General features: G+C 33.5%; 1 protein-coding gene across 7 annotated transcripts in view; it reads left to right on the top strand.

Annotated features, from left to right (window-relative positions):
- The window catches only part of Srek1 (splicing regulatory glutamic acid and lysine rich protein 1), a 35813-nt gene extending 14572 nt beyond the window's left edge, over positions 1–21241 (top strand). For 5 of the 7 annotated variants that reach the window (XM_076857192.2, XM_076857194.2, XM_076857197.2 and 2 more), the window contains 9 exons: positions 797–961; positions 1158–1336; positions 2530–2660; positions 3530–3644; positions 10241–10360; positions 10738–11112; positions 14265–14360; positions 16626–16770; positions 17994–21241. In XM_076857192.2, coding sequence (XP_076713307.1) covers positions 797–961; positions 1158–1336; positions 2530–2660; positions 3530–3644; positions 10241–10360; positions 10738–11112; positions 14265–14360; positions 16626–16770; positions 17994–18143 — 1476 coding nt within the window. In that variant the 3' untranslated portion in view covers positions 18144–21241. Of the gene's footprint in view, positions 1–796; positions 962–1157; positions 1337–2529; positions 2661–3529; positions 3645–10240; positions 10361–10737; positions 11113–14264; positions 14361–16625; positions 16771–17993 lie in introns of those variants that run through there. The other 2 variants (XM_076857193.2, XM_076857198.2) reach the window with 2 other exon arrangements.
- Positions 21242–21474: the final 233 nt, after the last annotated feature.

Below are 21474 nucleotides of genomic sequence, written 5' to 3'. Positions count from 1 at the left end.
CTTTCAGTGCCACTTTTTAAAATTTTGTGTGCCTTTTGTTGTTGATTTTGCTATTTAGATAGGTCCCCAAGCCAAGTCCTAAATAGTAAATGCTTAGGTAAATTGTGATGTACCTTATGAAGAAAATGTGTGTTAGATAAGTTTCTGATTTGTTGAGTTGCTAATCATGAGTTTAGTCTCTCTTTCCCTCTCTCTCTCTCTCTCTTAAAAAATATATATTTTTACGGACACAATATCTATTTACTTGTGGTGCTGAGGATTGAATCCAGTGCCTCATATGTGTGAGACAAGCACTCTACCACTGAGCTACATCCCCAGCCCCATAAGTTCAGTCTTAATGAATCAACACATTAACTCAGGTGCCTTCAAACAAACATAAAACAAAATTATATATTTATTAGTGATGATGAGTGTGTTATGGTCAGAGGCTCCTAGGAACTTAATCTTTTATTTTCCTTAGGAACATGGTTCAGTAATCCAGTAATAATTCATTATTTATAGAAACTTTATAGGGTATAACTACTTTGACTATTGAGAACCAACTATTCATTTTTAGTATTAAGTTTAAAGGTAGTTAAAATTCCCAGATAGTTAAGAAATTGGTTATATTTCAGCTAGGTTCAAAATTAATGTGATTTCCCTGTCTTAATAATTCAGAAAGTTAGGAGTCTTTAGTCTCCTTCTAGTCTTTTAGAGTTGATCCATTCTTGTCAAGATTAGAGAATGGTAATTTGGAATACTAATAGAAAATATGTTCTCTTGTTTTTTTTGGTTTGTTTGTTTTGTCTTCTTACAGCTTGGTGTTTCACTTAGCAGTTTGGGAGCTATACCAGCAGCAGCACTAGACCCCAATATTGCAACACTTGGAGAGATACCACAGCCACCACTTATGGGAAATGTAGATCCTTCTAAAATTGATGAAATTAGGAGAACAGTCTATGTTGGAAATTTGAATTCCCAGGTAACTAAGAAGAAACAGAGGACAATAGTTCTTTTTTTCCCCTCTTAAAAATCATATTGATTGGGCTGGGATTGTGACTCAGTGGTAGAGCACTTGTCTAGCGTGTGTGAGGCACTGGGTTTGATTCTCAGTACCACATATAAATAAAAAATCATAAAATAATAGCTCTGTTAAAACTGTCACTTTGTTTCCTCAGACAACAACAGCTGATCAACTACTTGAATTTTTTAAACAAGTTGGAGAAGTGAAGTTTGTGCGGATGGCAGGTGATGAGACTCAGCCAACTCGGTTTGCTTTTGTGGAATTTGCAGACCAAAATTCTGTACCAAGGGCCCTTGCTTTTAATGGAGTTATGTTTGGAGACAGGCCACTGAAGTAAGAAATCCTAAACAAGAAATTTTAATGATTTAAAAAAATTTAAAGTATATTTGATGTAATTAAGGCTTTTTTTTTTTTTCTTTTTAATAGTAATTGGCAATTTGTGGAAAGGAAGACTGTGTTAAGTATAAATGAAATACATGCCATTTTAGCCTTTAAAATCCTAAAGTTGTATTTGGAATCATATTTCTCATTTTCTATTTTTAAGATCTAGTTTACTTAACATTATTTACATACCCCACATAAAAGTTCTAAGTCTTTATCAGTTTTAAAATTATTTTATTGGTTTTATAATATGACTCTAGACTAATGGGCAATTTAATGTGTGGGCTGTACTACTCTACTTCTGGTAATATGAATTTCAGTAAATTCTAAATCCCAGGAAGAAAGTAATATCAAGTACCCAGAAATGTTTTAAATGAGACATTGGACTTTTAAGGTTTGCTCATATCCTTGTTTGTAAAAAATTGATGTAGCCTTTCAGATACTTAAGATCAGAAATTCTGTTTCAGTTTGATTGTTAAGTCAAACATAGTTTTATCTGATTTAATAGGTGATTGTTCTAGTTATACAATTTGATCAGGGTTTAACTGTTGAAGGATAAATAACGGTTTTTAGTGGGATCTAATTATCTCAGTGTGGAAAAGGGATAAATGGAGGCAGACAAATCCCATTCAATGTGTGCATCAGAGAAGCCATTCTCATCTAATAGGGGAAGTTTTTTATCAGACACCTACCACATTCAAAGGTGTCAGAGTGACTCAACCAAGGAAGGAATAGGGTTGACTAAAATGGTGCACATTATATACAGCTTTCCCTTTATCCTACCAGGGAGCACAGTTTATCAACAAAATCCAATATAAGAATAGAAATGATTTAACATTGGTATCAGTGTTTATAATTCTAAACCATATGGAAAATATTTATTTTGTATTAAAAGAAGTCAGCTAGGGTTTAGTATTTTTGTTTTTCCTTGCTTATAGCTTTTTTGGCAAGAGGTGACTGAAGGTGGGGATGAGAGATGAATCAAGCTTTTGAGGTTGTTTTTGTTTATTTTGTATTTAGCTATATCATTTTAATGTGCTTCTTAGAAGTCCTTAGACTCATCAGTAAGTGTATCATATAAACATTTGTTTAATGTTTTATAAAATATGGTGTGTATTTGTGATATGCTAATATTTTTAATTTAGAATAAATCACTCCAACAATGCAATAGTAAAACCCCCTGAGATGACACCTCAGGCTGCAGCTAAGGAGTTAGAAGAAGTAATGAAGCGGGTACGAGAGGCTCAGTCATTTATCTCAGCAGCTATTGAACCAGGTAAGGCCATAGCGTTGTTACATAGGTCATCGCTTAAAGATCATAGAATCTTAGAACCTGAAGGAATTTTAGAAATAATTACATTGTTCAGTCCCTTCATTTTTACCAATAAGAAGACTGAAACTCAAAAAATAGTAAGTGGCTTACTCAAAGAACAACTTAACACAAATTTTGTCTTTTTCCCCATAATGCTGAATCAAGGCACATTAGCCTGAGTTTATTAGCTCTTTATTTTTTAATAGGAAAACTAGTGTTCAAAATTATTTCCTGAAGGAAAGTATAAGTGTTATTATGAAGCTAAAAAGAAAAGAGTAAATATATTCAAAATGTTAGGCAGGGTTTGCTATAAAGTTCTAATTTTAAACCTAGAAAAGAGAGCCCATGATTTAGAAAAAAATACAGAAAACTGTTTTAGCAAGGTAAAGGAACGCTTATTCAAACTTTTGTGTTATTTAATAAAATGATTTTAAAATCCAGTCTAAAAATGTCTAGGTGTTTAACCTTTGAGTGGATTTTCTAAATTAACACTTGGAATTTAAACTTCGATTCTAGCAAAATAAACAGAAAGGACTTAAATCACTGTCGTAAGAATTACAGACATGTTTTAATCGTACGTTATGGCAGCAACAAAATATTACGAACAGCTGTTTATAATCATCTGGTTTATATGTACTGCTGCAGGGTGGCTGCACTCAACGAGTTTATGCAATGACTTTCTTGGATGTTTCTGAAGGATAATTGCACAGGAGGAGGATGTACAGAGAGTAGGCCCCTTGCACTATATGTGGTACATTCCACTTGTGCCTAATTATTAACTGGGATCTTTAATTGTTCTGAGCTTACACTGCAAAGTGGTTTTTTCCTCCCAGAGTCTGGAAAGAGCAATGAAAGAAAAGGCGGTCGATCTCGTTCCCACACTCGCTCAAAGTCCAGGTCTAGCTCAAAATCCCATTCTAGAAGGAAAAGATCACAGTCAAAACACAGGTGAGAATTTCTGTTTTCATATTTTATTTTTTTCAGTTTCTTATTTAAAATAGTTAAGATTTTATGGATTTTTATCAAAATGCCAGAATTTAGAAAGTTTGTTAGTGGTTATTAATAAATATTGCTCTGCTTATAAGACTGTAGTTTAGTTTTAATATTTAAGCTAATTTTCCATTTTAGAAGTTGGTTTTCTATCTAAATAGATTTCTATCTTGATAGATTTCTAAGCATATTCTTTTTTTTTTTTTAATTTTATTTTTTTATTGGTTATTCAAAACATTACAAAGATTGCAGAATCACATCGGTTACACATCCACATTTTTACATAATACCATAATAGTAACTGTTGTATTCTGCTACCTTTCCTATCCTCTACTATCCCCCCTCCCCTCCCCTCCCATCTTCTCTCTCTACCCCATCTACTGTAATTCATTTCTCTCCTTATTTTTTTCCCATTCCCCTCACAAACTCTTATATGTAATTTTGTATAACAATGAGGATCTCCTTCCATTTCCAAGCAATTTCCCTTTTCTCTCCCTTTCCCTCCCACTTCATGACTCTGCTTAATGTTAATCTTTTCCTCCTGCTCTTCCTCCCTGCTCTGTTCTTGGTTGCTCTCATTATATCAAAGAAGACATTTGGCATTTGTTTTTTAGGGATTGGCTAGCTTCACTTAGCATAATCTGCTCTAGTGCCATCCATTTCCCTGCAAATTCCATGATTTTGTCATTTCTTAGTGCTGCGTAGTACTCCATTGTGTATAAATGCCACATTTTTTTTATCCATTCATCTATTGAGGGGCATCGGGGTTGGTTCCACAGTCTAGCTATTGTGAATTGTGCTGCTATGAACATCGATGTGGCAGTATCCCTGTAGTACGCTCTTTTGAGGTCTTCAGGGAATAGTCCGAGAAGGGCAATAGCTGGGTCAAATGGTGGTTCCATTCCCAGCTTTCCCAGGAATCTCCATACTGCTTTCCATATTGGCCTCACCATTTTGCAGTCCCACCAGCAATGTACAAGAGAACCCTTTTCCCCACATCCTCGCCAGCACTTGTTATTGTTCGACTTCATAATGGCTGCCAATCTTACTGGAGTGAGATGGTATCTTAGGGTGGTTTTGATTTGCATTTCTCTGACTGCTAGAGATGGTGAGCATTTTTTCATGTACTTGTTGATTGATTGTATGTCCTCCTCTGAGAAGTGTCTGTTCAGGTCTTTGGCCCATTTGTTGATTGGGCTATTTGTTTTCTTATTGTTTAATTTTTTGAGTTCTTTGTATACTCTGGATATTAGGGCTCTATCTGAAGTGTGAGGAGTAAAAATTTGTTCCCATGATGTAGGCTCCCTATTTACCTCTCTTATTGTTTCTCTTGCTGAGAAAAAACTTTTTAGTTTAAGTAAGTCCCATTTGTTGATTCTTGTTTTTAACTCTTGTGCTATGGGTGTCCTATTAAGGAATTTGGAGCCCGACCCCACAATATGTAGATCGGAGCCAACCTTTTCATCTATCAGACGCATAGTCTCTGATTTGATATCAAGGTCCTTGATCCATTTTGAGTTAACTTTTGTGCATGGCGAGAGGAGGGGATTCAGTTTCATTTTATTGCATATGGATTTCCAGTTTTCCCAGCACCATTTGTTGAAGATGCTATCCTTCCTCCATTGCATGCTTTTAGCCCCTTTATCGAATATAAGATAGTTGTAATTTTGTGGATTGGTTTCTGTGTCCTCTATTCTATATCATTGGTCTACCCGCCTGTTTTGGTACCAGTACCATGCTGTTTTTGTTAATATTGCTTTGTAGTACAGTTTGAAATCTGGTATCGCTACACCTCCTGATTCACACTTCCTGCTTAGAATTGCTTTTGCTATTCTGGGTCTTTTATTTTTCCATATGAATTTCATGATTGCTTTATCTATTTCTACAAGAAATGCCGTTGGGATTTTGATTGGCATTGCATTAAACCTATAGAGAACTTTTGGTAATATTGCCATTTTGATGATGTTAGTTCTGCCTATCCATGAACAGGGTATATTTTTCCATCTTCTGAGATCTTCTTCTATTTCCCTCTTTAGGGTTCAGTAGTTTTCATTGTATAAATCTTTCACCTCTTTTGTTAGGTTGATTCCCAAGTATTTTATTTTTTTTTTGAGGATATTGTGAATGGGGTAGATGTCCTCATTTCCAGTTCAGAAGATTTGTCACTGATATACAGGAATGCCTTTGATTTATGCGTGTTGATTTTATATCCAGCCACTTTGCTGAATTCATTTATTAGCTCTAGTAGTTTCTTTGTAGACCCTTTTGTGTCTTCTAGGTATAGGATCATATCATCCGTAAATAGTGATAATTTAAGTTCTTTTTTTCCTATTTTTATGCCTTTAATTTCTTTCGTCTGTCTAATTGCTCTGGCCAGTGTTTCGAGAACTATATTGAATAGAAGTGGTGAGAGAGGGCATCCCTGTCTTGTTCCAGATAAGCATATTCTTTATACAGAAGTGGCAGAAACTTTTCGTTCTTTTGAAAAAAGGGAACGTTTTTAGTGGTTATGCTGAAAATATTGTTCAAGTTGCGGCTTTTTTGTTTTCTTTTCTTAGTCCACTCCAGGTTTGGGGGACAACACCCCAGATCTTGGTTTCAAGCAATTTCCTGTCTCTAAGTACCATGTTTCAAATGGAGCACCTTAAGTTTTTGGTACTTGTGGTGATAAGAGCCCTCCTCTGACCACTTTTGGAGCTGAAACCCCAGAGTAACTTGCAGTCTCATTTTGGAAGTTGTCTTGTCCTGAAGCACTGTTTGTTTTTTCCCTATTTTTGATTATACTTTTGGCATTTTGTTTTTTCTTGTCTGTTATTGCTTTGTGTTTGGAAAGGAGATCTCAAAATATAAACTTGGAATACCATCTTGACTGCAAGACCTTAAGAATCATCTCTAAAGTGATATATTTTATTGTTTTTAAGGTGTGGAGGGGACTTTTTGAAATGGGAAAGTGTATATATATACACCTGTTCTTTTCCACCATCTTCAGATCCTTCTAGAACCATGCTTTCCGAGGCATAGAAAGACAAATACTACTCACATTAAGGAGCTTAAATTTGCTTTCATAAAAGCAGACATCTGGTTATTAAATGGTGGAGGGATATGGGAGGAAGTTGGATAATAGGTGCCAAAATACTGCTCATGTTCTGTAACATGGTAGAATGATTGTAGTTCCTAACAGTTCATTACATATTTTACAAAGAACTAGAAGAGAGGAGTTTATACATTCCCAGCACAAATAAATGATTAATGTTTAAGGAGATGGAAATGCTAAATTAAGCTGATTTGATCACTGCACATTTTATACATGTATTGAATTGTCACACAGTACCCCACAGATATGTACAATTATAATGTGTCAACTTAAGTTAGAGTTGTGCTTAACCCCCAATATCTCTCCTTTCTCTGTTCCTTCCCTGTATTATTGTAAACAGGAGTAATGGGTTTCTTGTCATTGTATCCCTAGCTAGGATTTGGGAAAAGTGTTTCTACTTTGTCCAAATTTTGATACTTTAAAAAAAAATTCTAATTAATTATACATGACAATAGAATGCATTTTGACACATCATACATAAAGAGTATAATTTCTTATTTTTCTGATTGTACATCATGTAGAATCATACTGGTTGTGTAGTCACATATGTACATAGGGTAATAATGTCTGATTCATGCTACTATCTTTCATACCCCTTCCCCTCCCCTCACTCCCCTCTGTTTAATCCAAAGTGCCTCTATTCTTCCCTAACGCCCACCCCCTTATTGTGAATTGGCATTTGTATATTAGAGAAAGCATTCGGCCTTTGGTTCTTTGGAATTGGCTTATTTTGCTTAACATGATATTCTCCAGATCCATCCATTTACAGGCAAATGCCTTAATTTCATTCTTCTTTAACGCTGAGTCATAGTCCATTGTGTATATATATCACATTTTCTTTACCCATTCATCTATTAAAGGGCACCTGGGTTGGTTCCATAGTTTTGCTATTATGAATTGAGCTGCTATAAACATTAATGTTGCTGTGTCACTGCATTATGCTGCTTTGGGTATAAACCGAGGAGTGGGATAGCTGTGGGAAACGGGGGTTCCAACCAAGTTTTCTGAGGAATCTTCATACTGCTTTCCATAGTGGTTGCACCAGTTTGCAGACCCACCATCAAATGTATGAGTATACCTTTTTACATTTTTTATTTATTTAGATAACATTAGAAAATGTAGGTAGTACTAGAATTGTTTTTTTTTAGTTGTAGATAAACAAATACCTTTATTTTGTTTATTTATCTTTATATGGTGTTGAGGATTGAACCCAGTGCCTCACACATATGAGGCAAGTACTCAACTGCTGAGCCACACAACCCCAGCCCAAGAATTGTTATGTTTTTAAGTTAAGTAACCTTTACAGACCAGCATAGGAACTATAAGACATTTTGTAATGTTTTAATGGAAAACAACTGATTTACAAAGGAACTTTGATACAGCGTGAGGGTAAGTTGCTATTTATTTACAATTTAATTTTAAAATATAATTTTGTAAATTATTTTAAAAATTAAACTGCTAATAAGTATTTGTCTTTGGTTGGATTAGACCTACTCTTGAATGTTTTAGTATTCTTAATTAAAAAATGTAATAGAGGGTGGGATAGACCTGAAAAGATTTAATGTCAAAATTAAAGTATAATAATTACTCCTCAGCAGTGACGTGAACTCTCAGAACCTACAGGATAAGAAACCAAGTGATCAGTTCTTTATTATTAACTAAATTTATTAGGGCTACCCTTAATTTTTTAAAAGAAGTTTCCTTGCTTAATTATTGTTGAAAAACACTGCTTTGAGGAAACAAAAGAATTGTTTATATTTTTAGCAAGGTTAACTAGAATAGTCTTAAGCTTTTTTACTGAGTACATAGAAACAATGTGAACATCTGTAAATGGACTAAGAATGCTCTAACTTAAATCTGCCTTAATACCTGCTACTTGACCTTCATATCTCTTAGGTTTTTAGTGGTAAATACTTCAGCAAACTCAGAATTATTGTATTAAAAAAATGTTATAAAGATAGATGCATTTTTAAAAATTATTTTCTTTCCTCGAGTGCATTATCTTTACAACTGTATAATAGATGAGCAGTTGAAAATTAGCTGTAAGAGCATGGTGAGGGTGGTGCATACCTATAATCCCAGCTACCTAGGAGGCTGAGGCAGGAGGATTGTGAGTTTGAGGCTGACTCAACATTTTTAGCAAGACCACATCTCAAACACAAAATGGGCTGTGGAGGTAGCTTGGTGGTAGAGTACCACTGGGCTCAATCCCCAGTGCTGAGGGGAGAAAAATCCAAAACAATTGGACTACCTGAAAAATATATTAGTAACGGAACTGGAGGTGTTTCTGGTTTTATAGCATGCCCCAAGCATGACCATTTAACTATATATTTCTCCTATAGGTATTTGTATATATTATGTACAGTGTACTTGTGGAAGTTCATTTGACCTCCTTGGAATAAATAAAGATTTAAAGTTTACATTTATGTTAAACTGTTATTTTTTATGATGGCTATAATAATACCAAGAATTGAGATAAGTGTTTACTCTGTGCCAGAGACTGCAAGCAAGTTTTACATACATCATCTAATTAATCCTCATGATAGGTAAATAGGTGTGATTCTGATTCCACTTTATAGATGAAGAAATGCAGAGTTAGAGAGGTTAGTGACTTGCTAGTGCTCGGCCAGCTAGTGTGTGGCAGAGTTGTGCTTTAGAGCCAGATTGTCAGACTCCAAAGCTGGTGAGTCTTATCACTTTGTTATTTTAAGTTGTGTGCATCTGTTTTGTTGTATTTTAATAAATAGTGCCTGAATTAGCTTATTGTGGGAAAAAAAGTATTTAAAAATACAGTTATTTCAGTGGGGAAAGAGGGACTAATCAAAATTGAAATAACAGGTATTTTTTCTTGGAAGAATTCCATTAATAAATGGTTCTTTTAATAGCTGTGGTCATAGTTTACAGCTTTAACACAGAGGCAACACAAATCTAATATTTTGATTTTATGTAGTTTTACCTCATGCAAAATGATTTTTGTTTTCCTGTCACATCCACTCTCCAGTTTGTTTCCTTATACATATTTTCTTAATGTTTATTATGATAAACAGTACACAACCATTTGTAGGAGTGAACCATATAACCACTACTCCCCATCAAGGTGTCATAACCAGGTAACAGTCAAGTGAAAGACAGTTTTTGGTGTGAAAACTTGGACGATGGGAAAAATCTTCTTAAAATCTTGTTTGTTAATTTGTGGCATGGCATGTAATAATTTGTTGCAAAAGAAAGCCATACCGGAAAATATCAACTTGTGTTCTAGACAGTGAAATATCTGGTAAAGTTTCAAATAAGTAAACTCTTTCAGATGGTAATGTAACCAAAGCATTATATAAGAAAGAATTTTAAAAAGTTGATAAATACAGTTAAGATGGATTTTTAAATTCTCTTATTTTGAAAGACTTTTTTAAAAAAAATGAAATTCTAAGAATAAGTTTTGATTTTTAATAATTTATTTCTTCAGGAGTAGATCCCATAACAGATCCCGGTCAAGACAGAAAGATAGACGTAGATCTAAGAGCCCACATAAAAAACGCTCTAAATCAAGGGAAAGACGGAAGTCAAGGAGTCGTTCACGTTCTCGGTGAGTTTTAGAAAAATTAGGGATAATCTTTTCATTGGTTTTATTATTGGCTTTTCTGCTGTGGTTTAGGCTTTGATGAGAAATAAAACTCATTTTCTGATTGTTTTAGTAATCTAGGATTAATATTGATTGCCACTGATTTGAATCTGTTGGTCAGTATGACTCATGAGGTTTCCAAACTACTCAACTCAGCCTGGTAATCACTTCATTTTGCAGCTTCATGTACACTGGATTATATAGAAATGCATATATAATGTCTTGAGCCATTGTAAATTGTTTTGTGTTGGTAATTGTTGAGGAAAGAGGGAGGGATGTCTTTTTGGGGGGGGTAGAATTTTTTTAGTTATACATTTATTTATTTTTGCTTATTTTTCAAGGGACAAGAGAAAAGATACTCGAGAAAAGATCAAGGAAAAGGAAAGAGTGAAAGAGAAGGATAGAGAAAAGGAAAGGGAAAAAGAGAGAGAAAGGGAAAAAGAGCGTGAAAAAGAAAAGGAACGGGGGAAAAACAAAGACCGGGACAAAGACCGAGAAAAGGACCGGGAAAAGGACAAAGAAAAGGAAAAAGAGAGAGACAGAGAAAAAGAGCATGAAAAGGAGCGAGACAAAGAGAAAGAAAAGGACCAGGACAAAGAGAAAGAACGAGAAAAGGACAGATCCAAAGAAATAGATGAAAAAAGAAAGAAGGATAAAAAATCCCGAACACCACCCAGAAGTTATAATGCATCAAGAAGATCTCGTAGTTCCAGCAGGTTTGATAATGTCTACATTTTTTGGTCAAGGGTTTACTGATAACAAATTAAAACATAAGTGTTTGAGGGGGAAAGGTTATTGTATACAAGTAGAACCAGTACAGTAAGGGCAGAACATTTTCTTGTAATTGGAAAGTAAATGTTTTCTCTGTGAATTGTCAGTGTTGAGCCTGTGAGGAGGAAGAGATGATATTCTGCAAGATTATTTAGTTTTAGCTAAACTTTGAAGTATACTATTTTTAGCTCAGCTAATTATTATCACTGTTGTTATTTTCTTAGAAGGTAGAATATCTGGGAAGGTATTAAGAAATAGAGGAGTTGGAGTTGTGCCTCAGTGGTAGAGCACTTGCCTAACACACGTGAGGCACTGGATTCGATCCTCAGCAACATAAAAATAAATCAAAATAAAGATATCATGTCCATCTATAATTTTAAAAATATTTAAAAAAAGAAAAGAAAAAAGAAATAGAATTGACCTCTTAGGCGCCTTTCTTAAGAATGTCATGGGAAATTTTAATATGCAAAATGATTGTTAGTTCTTTCCATCATGTGAGTTAAGTTTCACTTCTCATGTTGAGTGCATGACATTTAAATTTGAATTCTTTATTTGTTAATTTTAAGGGTTAGTTTTTTTTCCCCTTAGCACTGTCCAAAAAAAAAGTTCTCAATTTATTAATAAGTACACTGCCACCAGGCGGCAGCAGGTTGCCATAGAAACAGCTGCAAAATGAGAACCTTCCTCAAGGTTATTTAAACCCAAATCCATTATTCTAAATAATACCGTAATTGTGAATAACTGGAAGTTTCTGATTTGTGTTAACCTATCTCTTAAAAATATTTTATATATATATATATATATATATGTATTTTTAGCAAATTTTAAAGATGGTTTTCATAGAAAACAATTAGAGATTAAAGAATATTATTTCCTATTTTTAAAATGTTTTTGTAGTTTTGTCTTAATATTAGCCTTTGACTAATATTTAGAGATAATTGTAGTCATTTATTGGGTGCTTTCCCATGTGCTATGTATTATGTCTCACTTTTTTGTCTTCGAGTAGGCTCATGAGAAAACTATTATTATCATTGTTGTAAAATATGAGGAACTGGGAAACTATAGGAAATTAGCCGTCTTCTGTGTATTTTAGTATCTTTTAACTCTTTTCCTTCTTTGTAGAGATTGTTTTAGCATTTTATTTTTGTGTGTGTGGTGGGGGTGGTGGTACTGGGATGGTACCCAGGAGTGCTTTACCACTGAGTTAGATCCCCACCCTGTTTTAGTTTTTATTTTTTTAAATAGCATCTAAGTTTCCTAGGCTGGCCTTGAATTTGTGATCCTCCTACCTCACATTCATGAGTAGTTGGAATTACTCCACTGTGCTTGGCAAATTTGAGAATTATGTAATTTATTACCTGCTTTTAAAATGTACCTGAGAACCATAAAGTTGAAAGCAATTGTATATGTATTAAAATGGGGATCAAAATAAAAAGAAATATTGTTACATTTCCAGCACATTGAACCAATTGTTAAAAGACTTTTCGAATGTCTCCTAATCTGTATATATTTTTTTTCCAGAAAAATTTGACTTTTAAAACTTTTAATGCTTTAAAGTTATTATCAATAAAGATGAAACCAAGAAAAGGAAGAAGAGGGCTGAGGGTGTAATTCAGTGTTAGAGAGCTTGCCTAGCATGTGTGAGACCCTGGGCTTAATCCCTAACACCTAAAGACATTTTTTAAAAAGGAAGAAGATATTTATTGAGTACCTACTATGTGTCAGAATCTATGAACTTTATAGGTATCATTCTATATCCTCATAGCAACTGTGTAAGGTGTGAGTTATTTATTTTTATTTCTAGTTGAATAAAACCAGACTTGGACTGGGAATGGTGGCTCATGCCTATAATTCCTTAAGCCACTTGAAAAGCTGAGGCAGGAGGATTGCAAGTTCGAGGTCAGCCTCAGCAGCTTTTATTGAGACCCTGTCTTAAAATAAAAAAATAAAAGACTGAGGATGTAGCTCAGTGGTAGAGCACCTCTTGGTTCAATCCCAGTACCAAAACAACAACAAAACCAATCAAACCGGACTTGGGTTGAATGATACTTAATGTTCTCAAAGCTCTTGAGCTTTTTTGGTTGTCTAAACTATCTGCCGTATGGTACCACTAATAATGTAAGCATTAAATTTACAAATGAAAAATATAAGATGGTAAAGAGAAATTGAAATCCAGAGGATTGATTTATTTCATCTCTGTGGTTTCTGATTATCAGTGCTCCTTAAGAAAGGGTATCATTAGATTCATTGACATTTAATAAATACATTGTTTTTTCCCTTGGATCATGGACATGGTGAAGTTCTTTGTTTCCAAGTGGATCACTCATAAAAAGTAATTTTATGTATACATCATTTACTAATATGTTAAGCAAAATAATTTTAATAATAATTACTTAATATGTGTATTTCTTAGTTGACCATATTTAAATTCCAGATTTTAACTGTTTTTTCTATATTTAAGCAACTTGTGTACTCAGTTTTAAATTAATAAAACAGCAATAATAAATGGAGGTTGGAGAGGAAAAGCAATTGCTTTATAGTGATTTAAATACTTTTTTGGAGACATTCTTATGCTTGAGACTAATTTGTTTACATTTTGCAAACTAATTTATCCTTCAGTTCTTGAAGAACCTATTATTTTGTTACAAAATAATCCACAGTGGGGCAGCAAGGAGCTAGATGAATGATAAAGAATCTAGTAGGCAAAATGTGTTTTAGATTCTGAGAAAGACATTTGAGAGACTGAACCATCAATATTTTTTCTACTCAAGAAATTATTGTTCAGATATACCACATGGTTATGGAGGCTCTCCATCGTTTCTGATATTAAATCTTAGGGGTAAAGTTTTTGTCCTCTATAAAATTTATGGCTCATAATTTGACTTACCCTAAAATTATATGGTAGAACATGTTTATAAAGTATGTGAGTTTAAACTGGCCTTTAAAGGGGCTGAAGAGTAGTAAACTATAATAAACAAAATGGCTTATGAGGAGTACTACTCAATTATTGAGAGTTCAACCAAGGACCCTTTTGCTTTTGTATTTTTGAATTTCTCTTTATTTCAATTGTGTTTTAAAATGACATTTTGGCTTTTAGGGAAAGGCGGAGGAGAAGGAGCAGGAGTTCTTCCAGATCACCAAGAACGTCAAAAAACATAAAAAGGAAATCTTCTAGGTCTCCATCCCCTAGGAGGTAGGTTGAAAACAAGTACCAAAACTAAGGAAAAGGAAGCGGGAAAATTTTTAAAAAGATTTGTTTCTCTCTTTTTAATGTTTTTTAAATTTTATATTTTGAATGAGTAATACATTTGTATCCTTCAGAAATAAATGTAAAAATTTATGTGATGAGAAAACTTACTTTCTTCCATGTGCTCACCTATCTGTCACCATAAATAATGAAATAGTTTTTCTCTATGCCCTTCCAAGGATATGAAAATATATTTTTAAGTAACAAATATACATTGCTGTACACTTGATTTTACTTCACTTAACTATTAGGAAGTTTTTCCATAAATTGTTCAGTCAGAGAGAATTCATTCCTTTTTATAATTGCATGGGCTTAGATTTATATTCTAGTTCCTTGTTTTATTTTGCCAGCCTACAGTAGAATGGTTTTTCTGAAATTTTCTTATTTCATACTGGGTAATGTTATAATGAACAACTTTGGACTTAATGTTGTTTTATAGGGTTCTGTTGTATAGGAAGAATTTCCAGAAATGGTATTGGATGGGTTATGGGATATGTGATATATAGTAAAGTTTGTTGCTATAAATTTATGAATAAATTTATAATCATAAGTATTTTATTCTTAAAGTTATTGTTCCCTTGATTTTTAAGAATTAGGTTTAAAATAAATACATATATGTTGCTAATAATCTTTTTTTTTTTTTTTTTTTTACTTTTGAATATAGCTGAAGTTTTTTTTTTTTTTTTTGTATTGGGGTTTGAACCTAGGTGTGCTTAACTACTGAGCAACACCCCCAAGCCCTTTTTTTGCCTCAGCCTCCTGAGCCGCTAGAATTATAGGCATGCACCACTGCACTCAGTTTATACCTGGAGTTTTAAAAGAAATTTTTAGGAGAAATACTTAGAAAATATTTCCCTCTACTCAGATTGTAAAGGAATTCACCCATGTTTATCCCTAGATAATTTTGTTTTTAAAAAATAAGTCTTTAGGGCTGGGGTTCTAGCTCAGTGGCAGAGTGCTTGCCTGGTATGTATTCAGTCCTTAGCACACATAAAAATAAATAAAATAAAGGCATTCTGTCCATCTACAACTACCAAAAAAAAAGTATTTAATCCAGTTAAACTTATTTAAATGAGTCGTGGATCCAGTTTTATCACTTTCGAAGGTGATACTAATGCTAATGGTTACTCAGCCCTGCCCGGGAGCCATATCTCTGATTCTTTTTTTTAATATTTATTTTTAGTTGCAGTTGGACACAATACCTCTATTTTATTTATTTTTATGTGGTGCTGAGGATCAAGCCCAGGGCCTCGAACGTGCTATACTGCTGAGCCACAACCCCAGCCCCAACATCTTTATCTCTTGTTTTTTATTTCCTGCGTATTCAGGTATTGCTTTGAAAAGATTCATAAACAAACACTGTCTCTTAGTATTCTTGGGGTGTTGCATCCAGGACCCCCTGTAGATCCCCAAATGCATGAATGCTGAACTCTAACATAAAATAGTATAGCATTTGCACGTAATCTGCATATCCTCTTGTAAACTTTATCTCTAAATTACTTATAGAATGTATACGTATAATATAATATAGAATATAATAGTTGCTATGTAAATAGTTGTTATACTTTATTTTTCAGGTAACAATGACAAGAAAATTCTGTAGGGGCCTGTGTGTAGATTAGTGGTAGAACACATGTCCCCAGCACCCCCCCCCCCCCGCCAAAAAAAAAAAAAAAGTCTAAATGTTTAGTACAGATGCAGTTTTTCCTCCCTTTTTAGAAAATTTTTTTGTAAATAATTTTGAGATTGGGTTTTGCTAAGTTGCCCAGGCTGGACTTGATCTTGTAATCCTTCTGATTGAGCATCCTGAGTTGCTGCCCCACATATTTTAAATCTGTGATGGGTTGAATTCATGGATAAGGAACTTACTGGTTCAAATGAGCTGACTGTATTTGGTTTTATTTTATCTTATTCCAGTAGATAAATAAATTCCTGAATATTATTAAAGTAATATATTTGTAGTACCAAATTATGTTTTATGTAAACACTGGATGGCTGCTGCAAAAATGACTAGTGTCTATTTTAAAAACTCATTAGGGCAAGGGGTGGAATTGGTCAGGTTATAGGACCTATTTTTGTTACTTTATCATATCAACTTACTACAAGTTTATTTAAAATATATTATTTTCGATACCCTGTGTTAGATAAGGATAAAGAATATGGTATGTTTCTGATTTCTTAAAAGTTGACATTTTCTGAATATTCTTACAGCAGAAATAAGAAAGATAAAAAGAGAGAAAAAGAAAGGGATCACATCAGTGAAAGAAGAGAGAGAGAGCGTTCAACTTCTACAAGAAAGAGTTCTAACGACAGAGATGGAAAGGAGAAGTTGGAGAAGAATAGTACTTCAGTTAAAGTAAGCAGTAGATAACAGTATTTGGCATTGAATAATTAATTCAGTTAATTGAGATTGTTCTTTATCAACTGAATGCTTCTTGAGGGCAACAGTTTTTACATTGTTGGCATTTTAAAATAGTTATTAAATTGGTAAATTTTTACATTAAATTTTGAAAACATGAGAGGCAATTAAGATTTAAAATATTATGTTCCTTATTTTAGAGAATCAGAAAATGGCATATAATAAGAAAATGTTTAGAAAATCTGTGGGCATCAAATGTATTTGACACATTTATACTGTTAAAATTTCTGTCTGATGCCATTTTCCTCTGTTTTAGCAAATTTGACAAGACTGTGTTTCGTCATTGGCTTTGTAATAATATATTACTAATTAGGTTTGTTGAATTATGTAATGGAAAACCAAATTCCACCAAGTAAGCTTTTTCTTGAACAAATATTTTAAGTGCTTGTGAATTATGTCAATTCCCTTGTCCATCCTCATAAGTATGTTTGTATTAGAAATTGAGTTCTGGGACTTTCATTATGTAATTTCCTACTGGTAGAGGGTTAGGATTGTCATTGATAGTAATTATTGATCATTTACTGTGTGCCACTCTTGGATCTCATTTAATTTTCCTTTAAGACAAGGATAAAATTTGACCCTGTGTGTGTGTGTGTGTGTGAGAGAGAGAGAGAGAGTGTGTGTGTGTGTGTGTGTGTGTGTGTGTGTGTGTGTTTTGGTACCAGGGATTGAACTCAAGGGCACTTGACAACTGAGCCTCATCCTCCAGCCCTGTTGTATTTTATTTAGAGACAGGATCTCACTGAATTGCTTAGCACCTTGCTTTTGCTAAGGCTAGCTTTGAACTCGCAGTCCTCCTGTCTCAGCCTTTGAATTATTTTAAACAGTCTTTTTTAAGATTCAATATTTACTTCCTTTATTTTTGCTTCTGATGGCATTTTTGGAAGTTATTTCATGCTTTCAGCAGTTTGATCTCACTTTTTCAAGTCATATCCACAATATTTGTGCTTCTTTAGAATTTCTGTTCACCTGTTCTAACTTAGTTCCCATGTTTTATGAGAAATGCAGTGGTCAAATTGATACATTTTGCATGTTCTTTTTAATGAAAAAATAATGAAAGTAAATAATCCAGTTTTATTAATTCACTAAGATGTCATTTAACCATAGTAGCAGTAACTCTTGAGGGGAATAGTAAATGTTTACCTTCATATTTATTGTAGGAGAAGGAGCACAATAAAGAACCAGATTCAACTGTGGGCAAAGAAGTAGATGATAAGGATGTACCAAGGACTGAGGAAAACAAAGTACAGCAAAATGGGAATTGTCAACCAAATGAAGAAAACCTTTCTACCAAAACAGAAGCAGTATAGGACAGACTTATGCACCTCTGCACTCAAAGGTGGAATAAAATCCAAAGCTTTTAATTCTCTCAACAAGATGTAAACAGGGAAGAAATCTAGCTGAATATGAAGTTAGAAGTTAACAGCTTTTCTAATTGTTAGGTGATGTTATGGACATCTTGTTACTGAGTAAGAAAATAAAGCATGGACATCATGAAAATACCAGATGTTACCCAAACCCCTCATCTTCTAAAAACTGTGTTTCCATGGTGGCTGACACACTTGTCATGTGATTGTTAGTGTTTGCCAAGAACCATTGCAAATAAATTGAACATCATTGATCCAAATTTGTACTTTCCCTAGAGACTGGAGGTAAACATTGGAGGCTCTTAAAAAAAAAAAAAAATGCTAGTTACTGAATTTTGTATTGTTTTACTTTTTTAAAAATTTCGATATATACAGTTTGATGATGTGCTTGAAATTGGTGCAAGTATATACACACCCTTGTAAGTGCAAAGTATGTAAGAAGTTTTAACATTTACTTCACAGGATTTACAGTGATTGTGTTAAATTCTCACTATTGTGTTTTCTTTTGCTCACTGTTTAGGACAGCAGTTTTTCTTTAAAATAGTTTTACAATTAAAATTGCTTAAATAAGTGGATTAAAAAACAACTGACAATGCATGCTACTGTTCTCTTTCAAAAGGAAGAGCAACTGTGTTGAATACTAATACTAATGTATTAGTATTCAGTGTTTAGAATCATTGGGTCTACCCACAAACAAAGTAAGCATTTCTTTTTGAACTTTCTTGACATTTCCAAGTTTTATTATGAATAATATTGCAGTGTGACTTGTCAGCTGTAGGTGGCAAGGATGCCCTCATAAAAAGGAAACTGGGTTTTCAAAATGGGCTACGGGAGCACAAGCTGAAGCTTTAGTGCCTTCTACAATGTGGTATACTGTTTTCTAGAATTTTATATGTGCTTGTCATTCTCAATTCATATGGAATCTAGGTATTCACACCATATAGAAGTATGCAAGTGCTATGTCAGAAGAGCTTAACTTAGTTCACTTCATATAAGAAGGAAATCCTGTTTTCAAGACTGACTTTAGAGTTTAAAACAACAGTGCAGTTTTGGGACCATCAGTTTTATATATAACTGTGATAACTGAAAGTGAAACATGCTCTATTTTCCTCAAATCAAAGGAAACCATTTAGTTGACTACATTGGATGGCCTTAATTTTTACCTCTCAATCATTTTCCCATAAACAATGTACAGAAATTATACTTAAAGGGAGGACAAGGAATATATGGGAGGTTATTTGTTTTGTTTAAGACTATGTTTACTTGAGTTTAACGTACAGGTCATCCTTCATTCACTTTTTGCAGAAAGTATACAAGTAGTAAAATGACAACATATCTAATATTTTCCCCCAAAACTATAACTTGTAGTTTCTGAACTCTTTTCATTATTGTTATATTTCCAAAAGTACTTTTAATTAGCATTTTATTAAAAATCAAGTATAATTATTTTAATGCAATCTAATACAATCAAATTACTCAGTTGCCTTACCTCATGGGACGAGTTACTTTTTATAGATTTAAAAAGCTGAGTAGCATGTTAGTTACTTGGTTTCAACTTGTCTTCTTTTTAAATGTTAATACTGTTGAAACTTAAGTATTTGATGGAGAATGGAAAGAGTTGTTCTTTTTGCAAGTTATGAAGCCTGGTTTGATTTTGAAGCTGCTTAATCATCTTCATGTGTTCAGAATTACTGTGGTTTTTTTTTTTTTTTTCTCCTTTTTTGTCACTGTGTACATTAAAATTTTGGAAAATGCTTTACTATGTAAAGTATAGGTGGTCATTGTAATCATTCAACCACGTAAGGTTGGCTGGTAAACAGCTTATTCTGATACAAGAATGCTTGGGTGCATATGGAAAGATTGTGAAGGAGTGTGTGTCTTGCATCAACAGCTGTCTTATTTATGATATGTAAGTAGAATAGAGCAAATGTTGTTTGAATCTGTTATTTTTAGTACCATTTCTCTAATAAAGCTAAGTATTTTAGAGGAAAGTAGTTGTTTATACATTTCAAAATAAGATCTTAGTTTTCATCCTGCTCTTGATTTAGTTAGCACAGAGATTGTTTTGACATGGCGAGTGTATGTTTGTGTGGTATCTATCTACAAATTAGTCATTTCAAGTTTAAATATTTTCTTGTACTCTGGACTCTTTAAGTGTTTTTTTTCATGTTGAAAATTAATATTTAATTTTATTCCTACCACTAATTTTATTGCTGAGGATATTTATTCAGCTGTAAAGTAATATTAATTTTGAGGGATTTTTTTCAAAAACTGAGAATCAGGCTGGGGTTGTAGCTCAGTGGCAGAGTACATGTGTGAGTCACTGGGTTCGATCCTCAGCACCACATAACAATAAACAAATAAAAGAAAGGCATGTCGTCCATCTACAACTACAAAAAAAAAAAATTCTTTTAAAAAGATGAGAATCTAGGAACGTAAGAATTGACATTTTTTTACATGGAAGCAAAGCCTACTAGGGTCTAGATGTGTGTGTTTGTGTGTGTGTGTGTGTGTGTGTGTGTGTGAGTGAGACACAGAGATGAGTTTTCTTTTTGTTCACTTAAGAGTTGACATGTTTCCATTTATTATTTTCTTTAAGGGTACTGTGTTTTTTCCTTTAAAATTATTTTTTTCATCTCCCTGGTAGATGTCAGGAAAACTTGAGGTAAGGCCAAGAAGGCAGCCCTTTTACACTTCATATCTTCTGTGATTCTTTTTAAGCTTGATTACAGAGAAGGCACTCTGTTTTTCTTAAATCATACTTGTTTTTCAGCAGTGCTTGTTGAACTGTAACAAAAGATGGTCCTTCATAACTGACTAGCCAGTCAGTTTCCGTGCAAAAACTTGTAAATCCTTAACTTACACAGTTGTCTTCTTAGCTTTTATTTTCCGTCTAATTAGCTTATAATCAAGTCATCTTGTGACTTTGCCCATGTTTAGAATTCTTCTTTTGAAGAAATACCTACCTTGATCTTCACTGTTAGAAGCTTAAATTTTGACATGCTCACTTAACAATAAAGCTGGTATTTATAACCAACAGATTATTTTGTCAAGAAAATAATTTGATATAAATCATTTTCAGGATCCTCAGTCATTTCTGTGTGTGTATGTTGCTATCTTCATTCTAAAAGTTGAGAAAACAAAAAACTGATTCAAATCTCACAACTGAAGAGATTGTTCAAATTTTAAGGATTTTAAGTATAGTAATAGGCTTTTAAAACTTAAATTTTTTTTGATCTGCACTGTATTATAAGTGCAGATTATTTTCATTTAA

Source organism: Callospermophilus lateralis, chromosome 5, assembly GCF_048772815.1.
Source record: "Callospermophilus lateralis isolate mCalLat2 chromosome 5, mCalLat2.hap1, whole genome shotgun sequence".
NCBI lineage: Eukaryota > Metazoa > Chordata > Mammalia > Rodentia > Sciuridae > Callospermophilus > Callospermophilus lateralis.
Note: the sequence above shows the minus strand (reverse complement) of the source record. Positions and strands in the feature narration are given on the sequence as shown.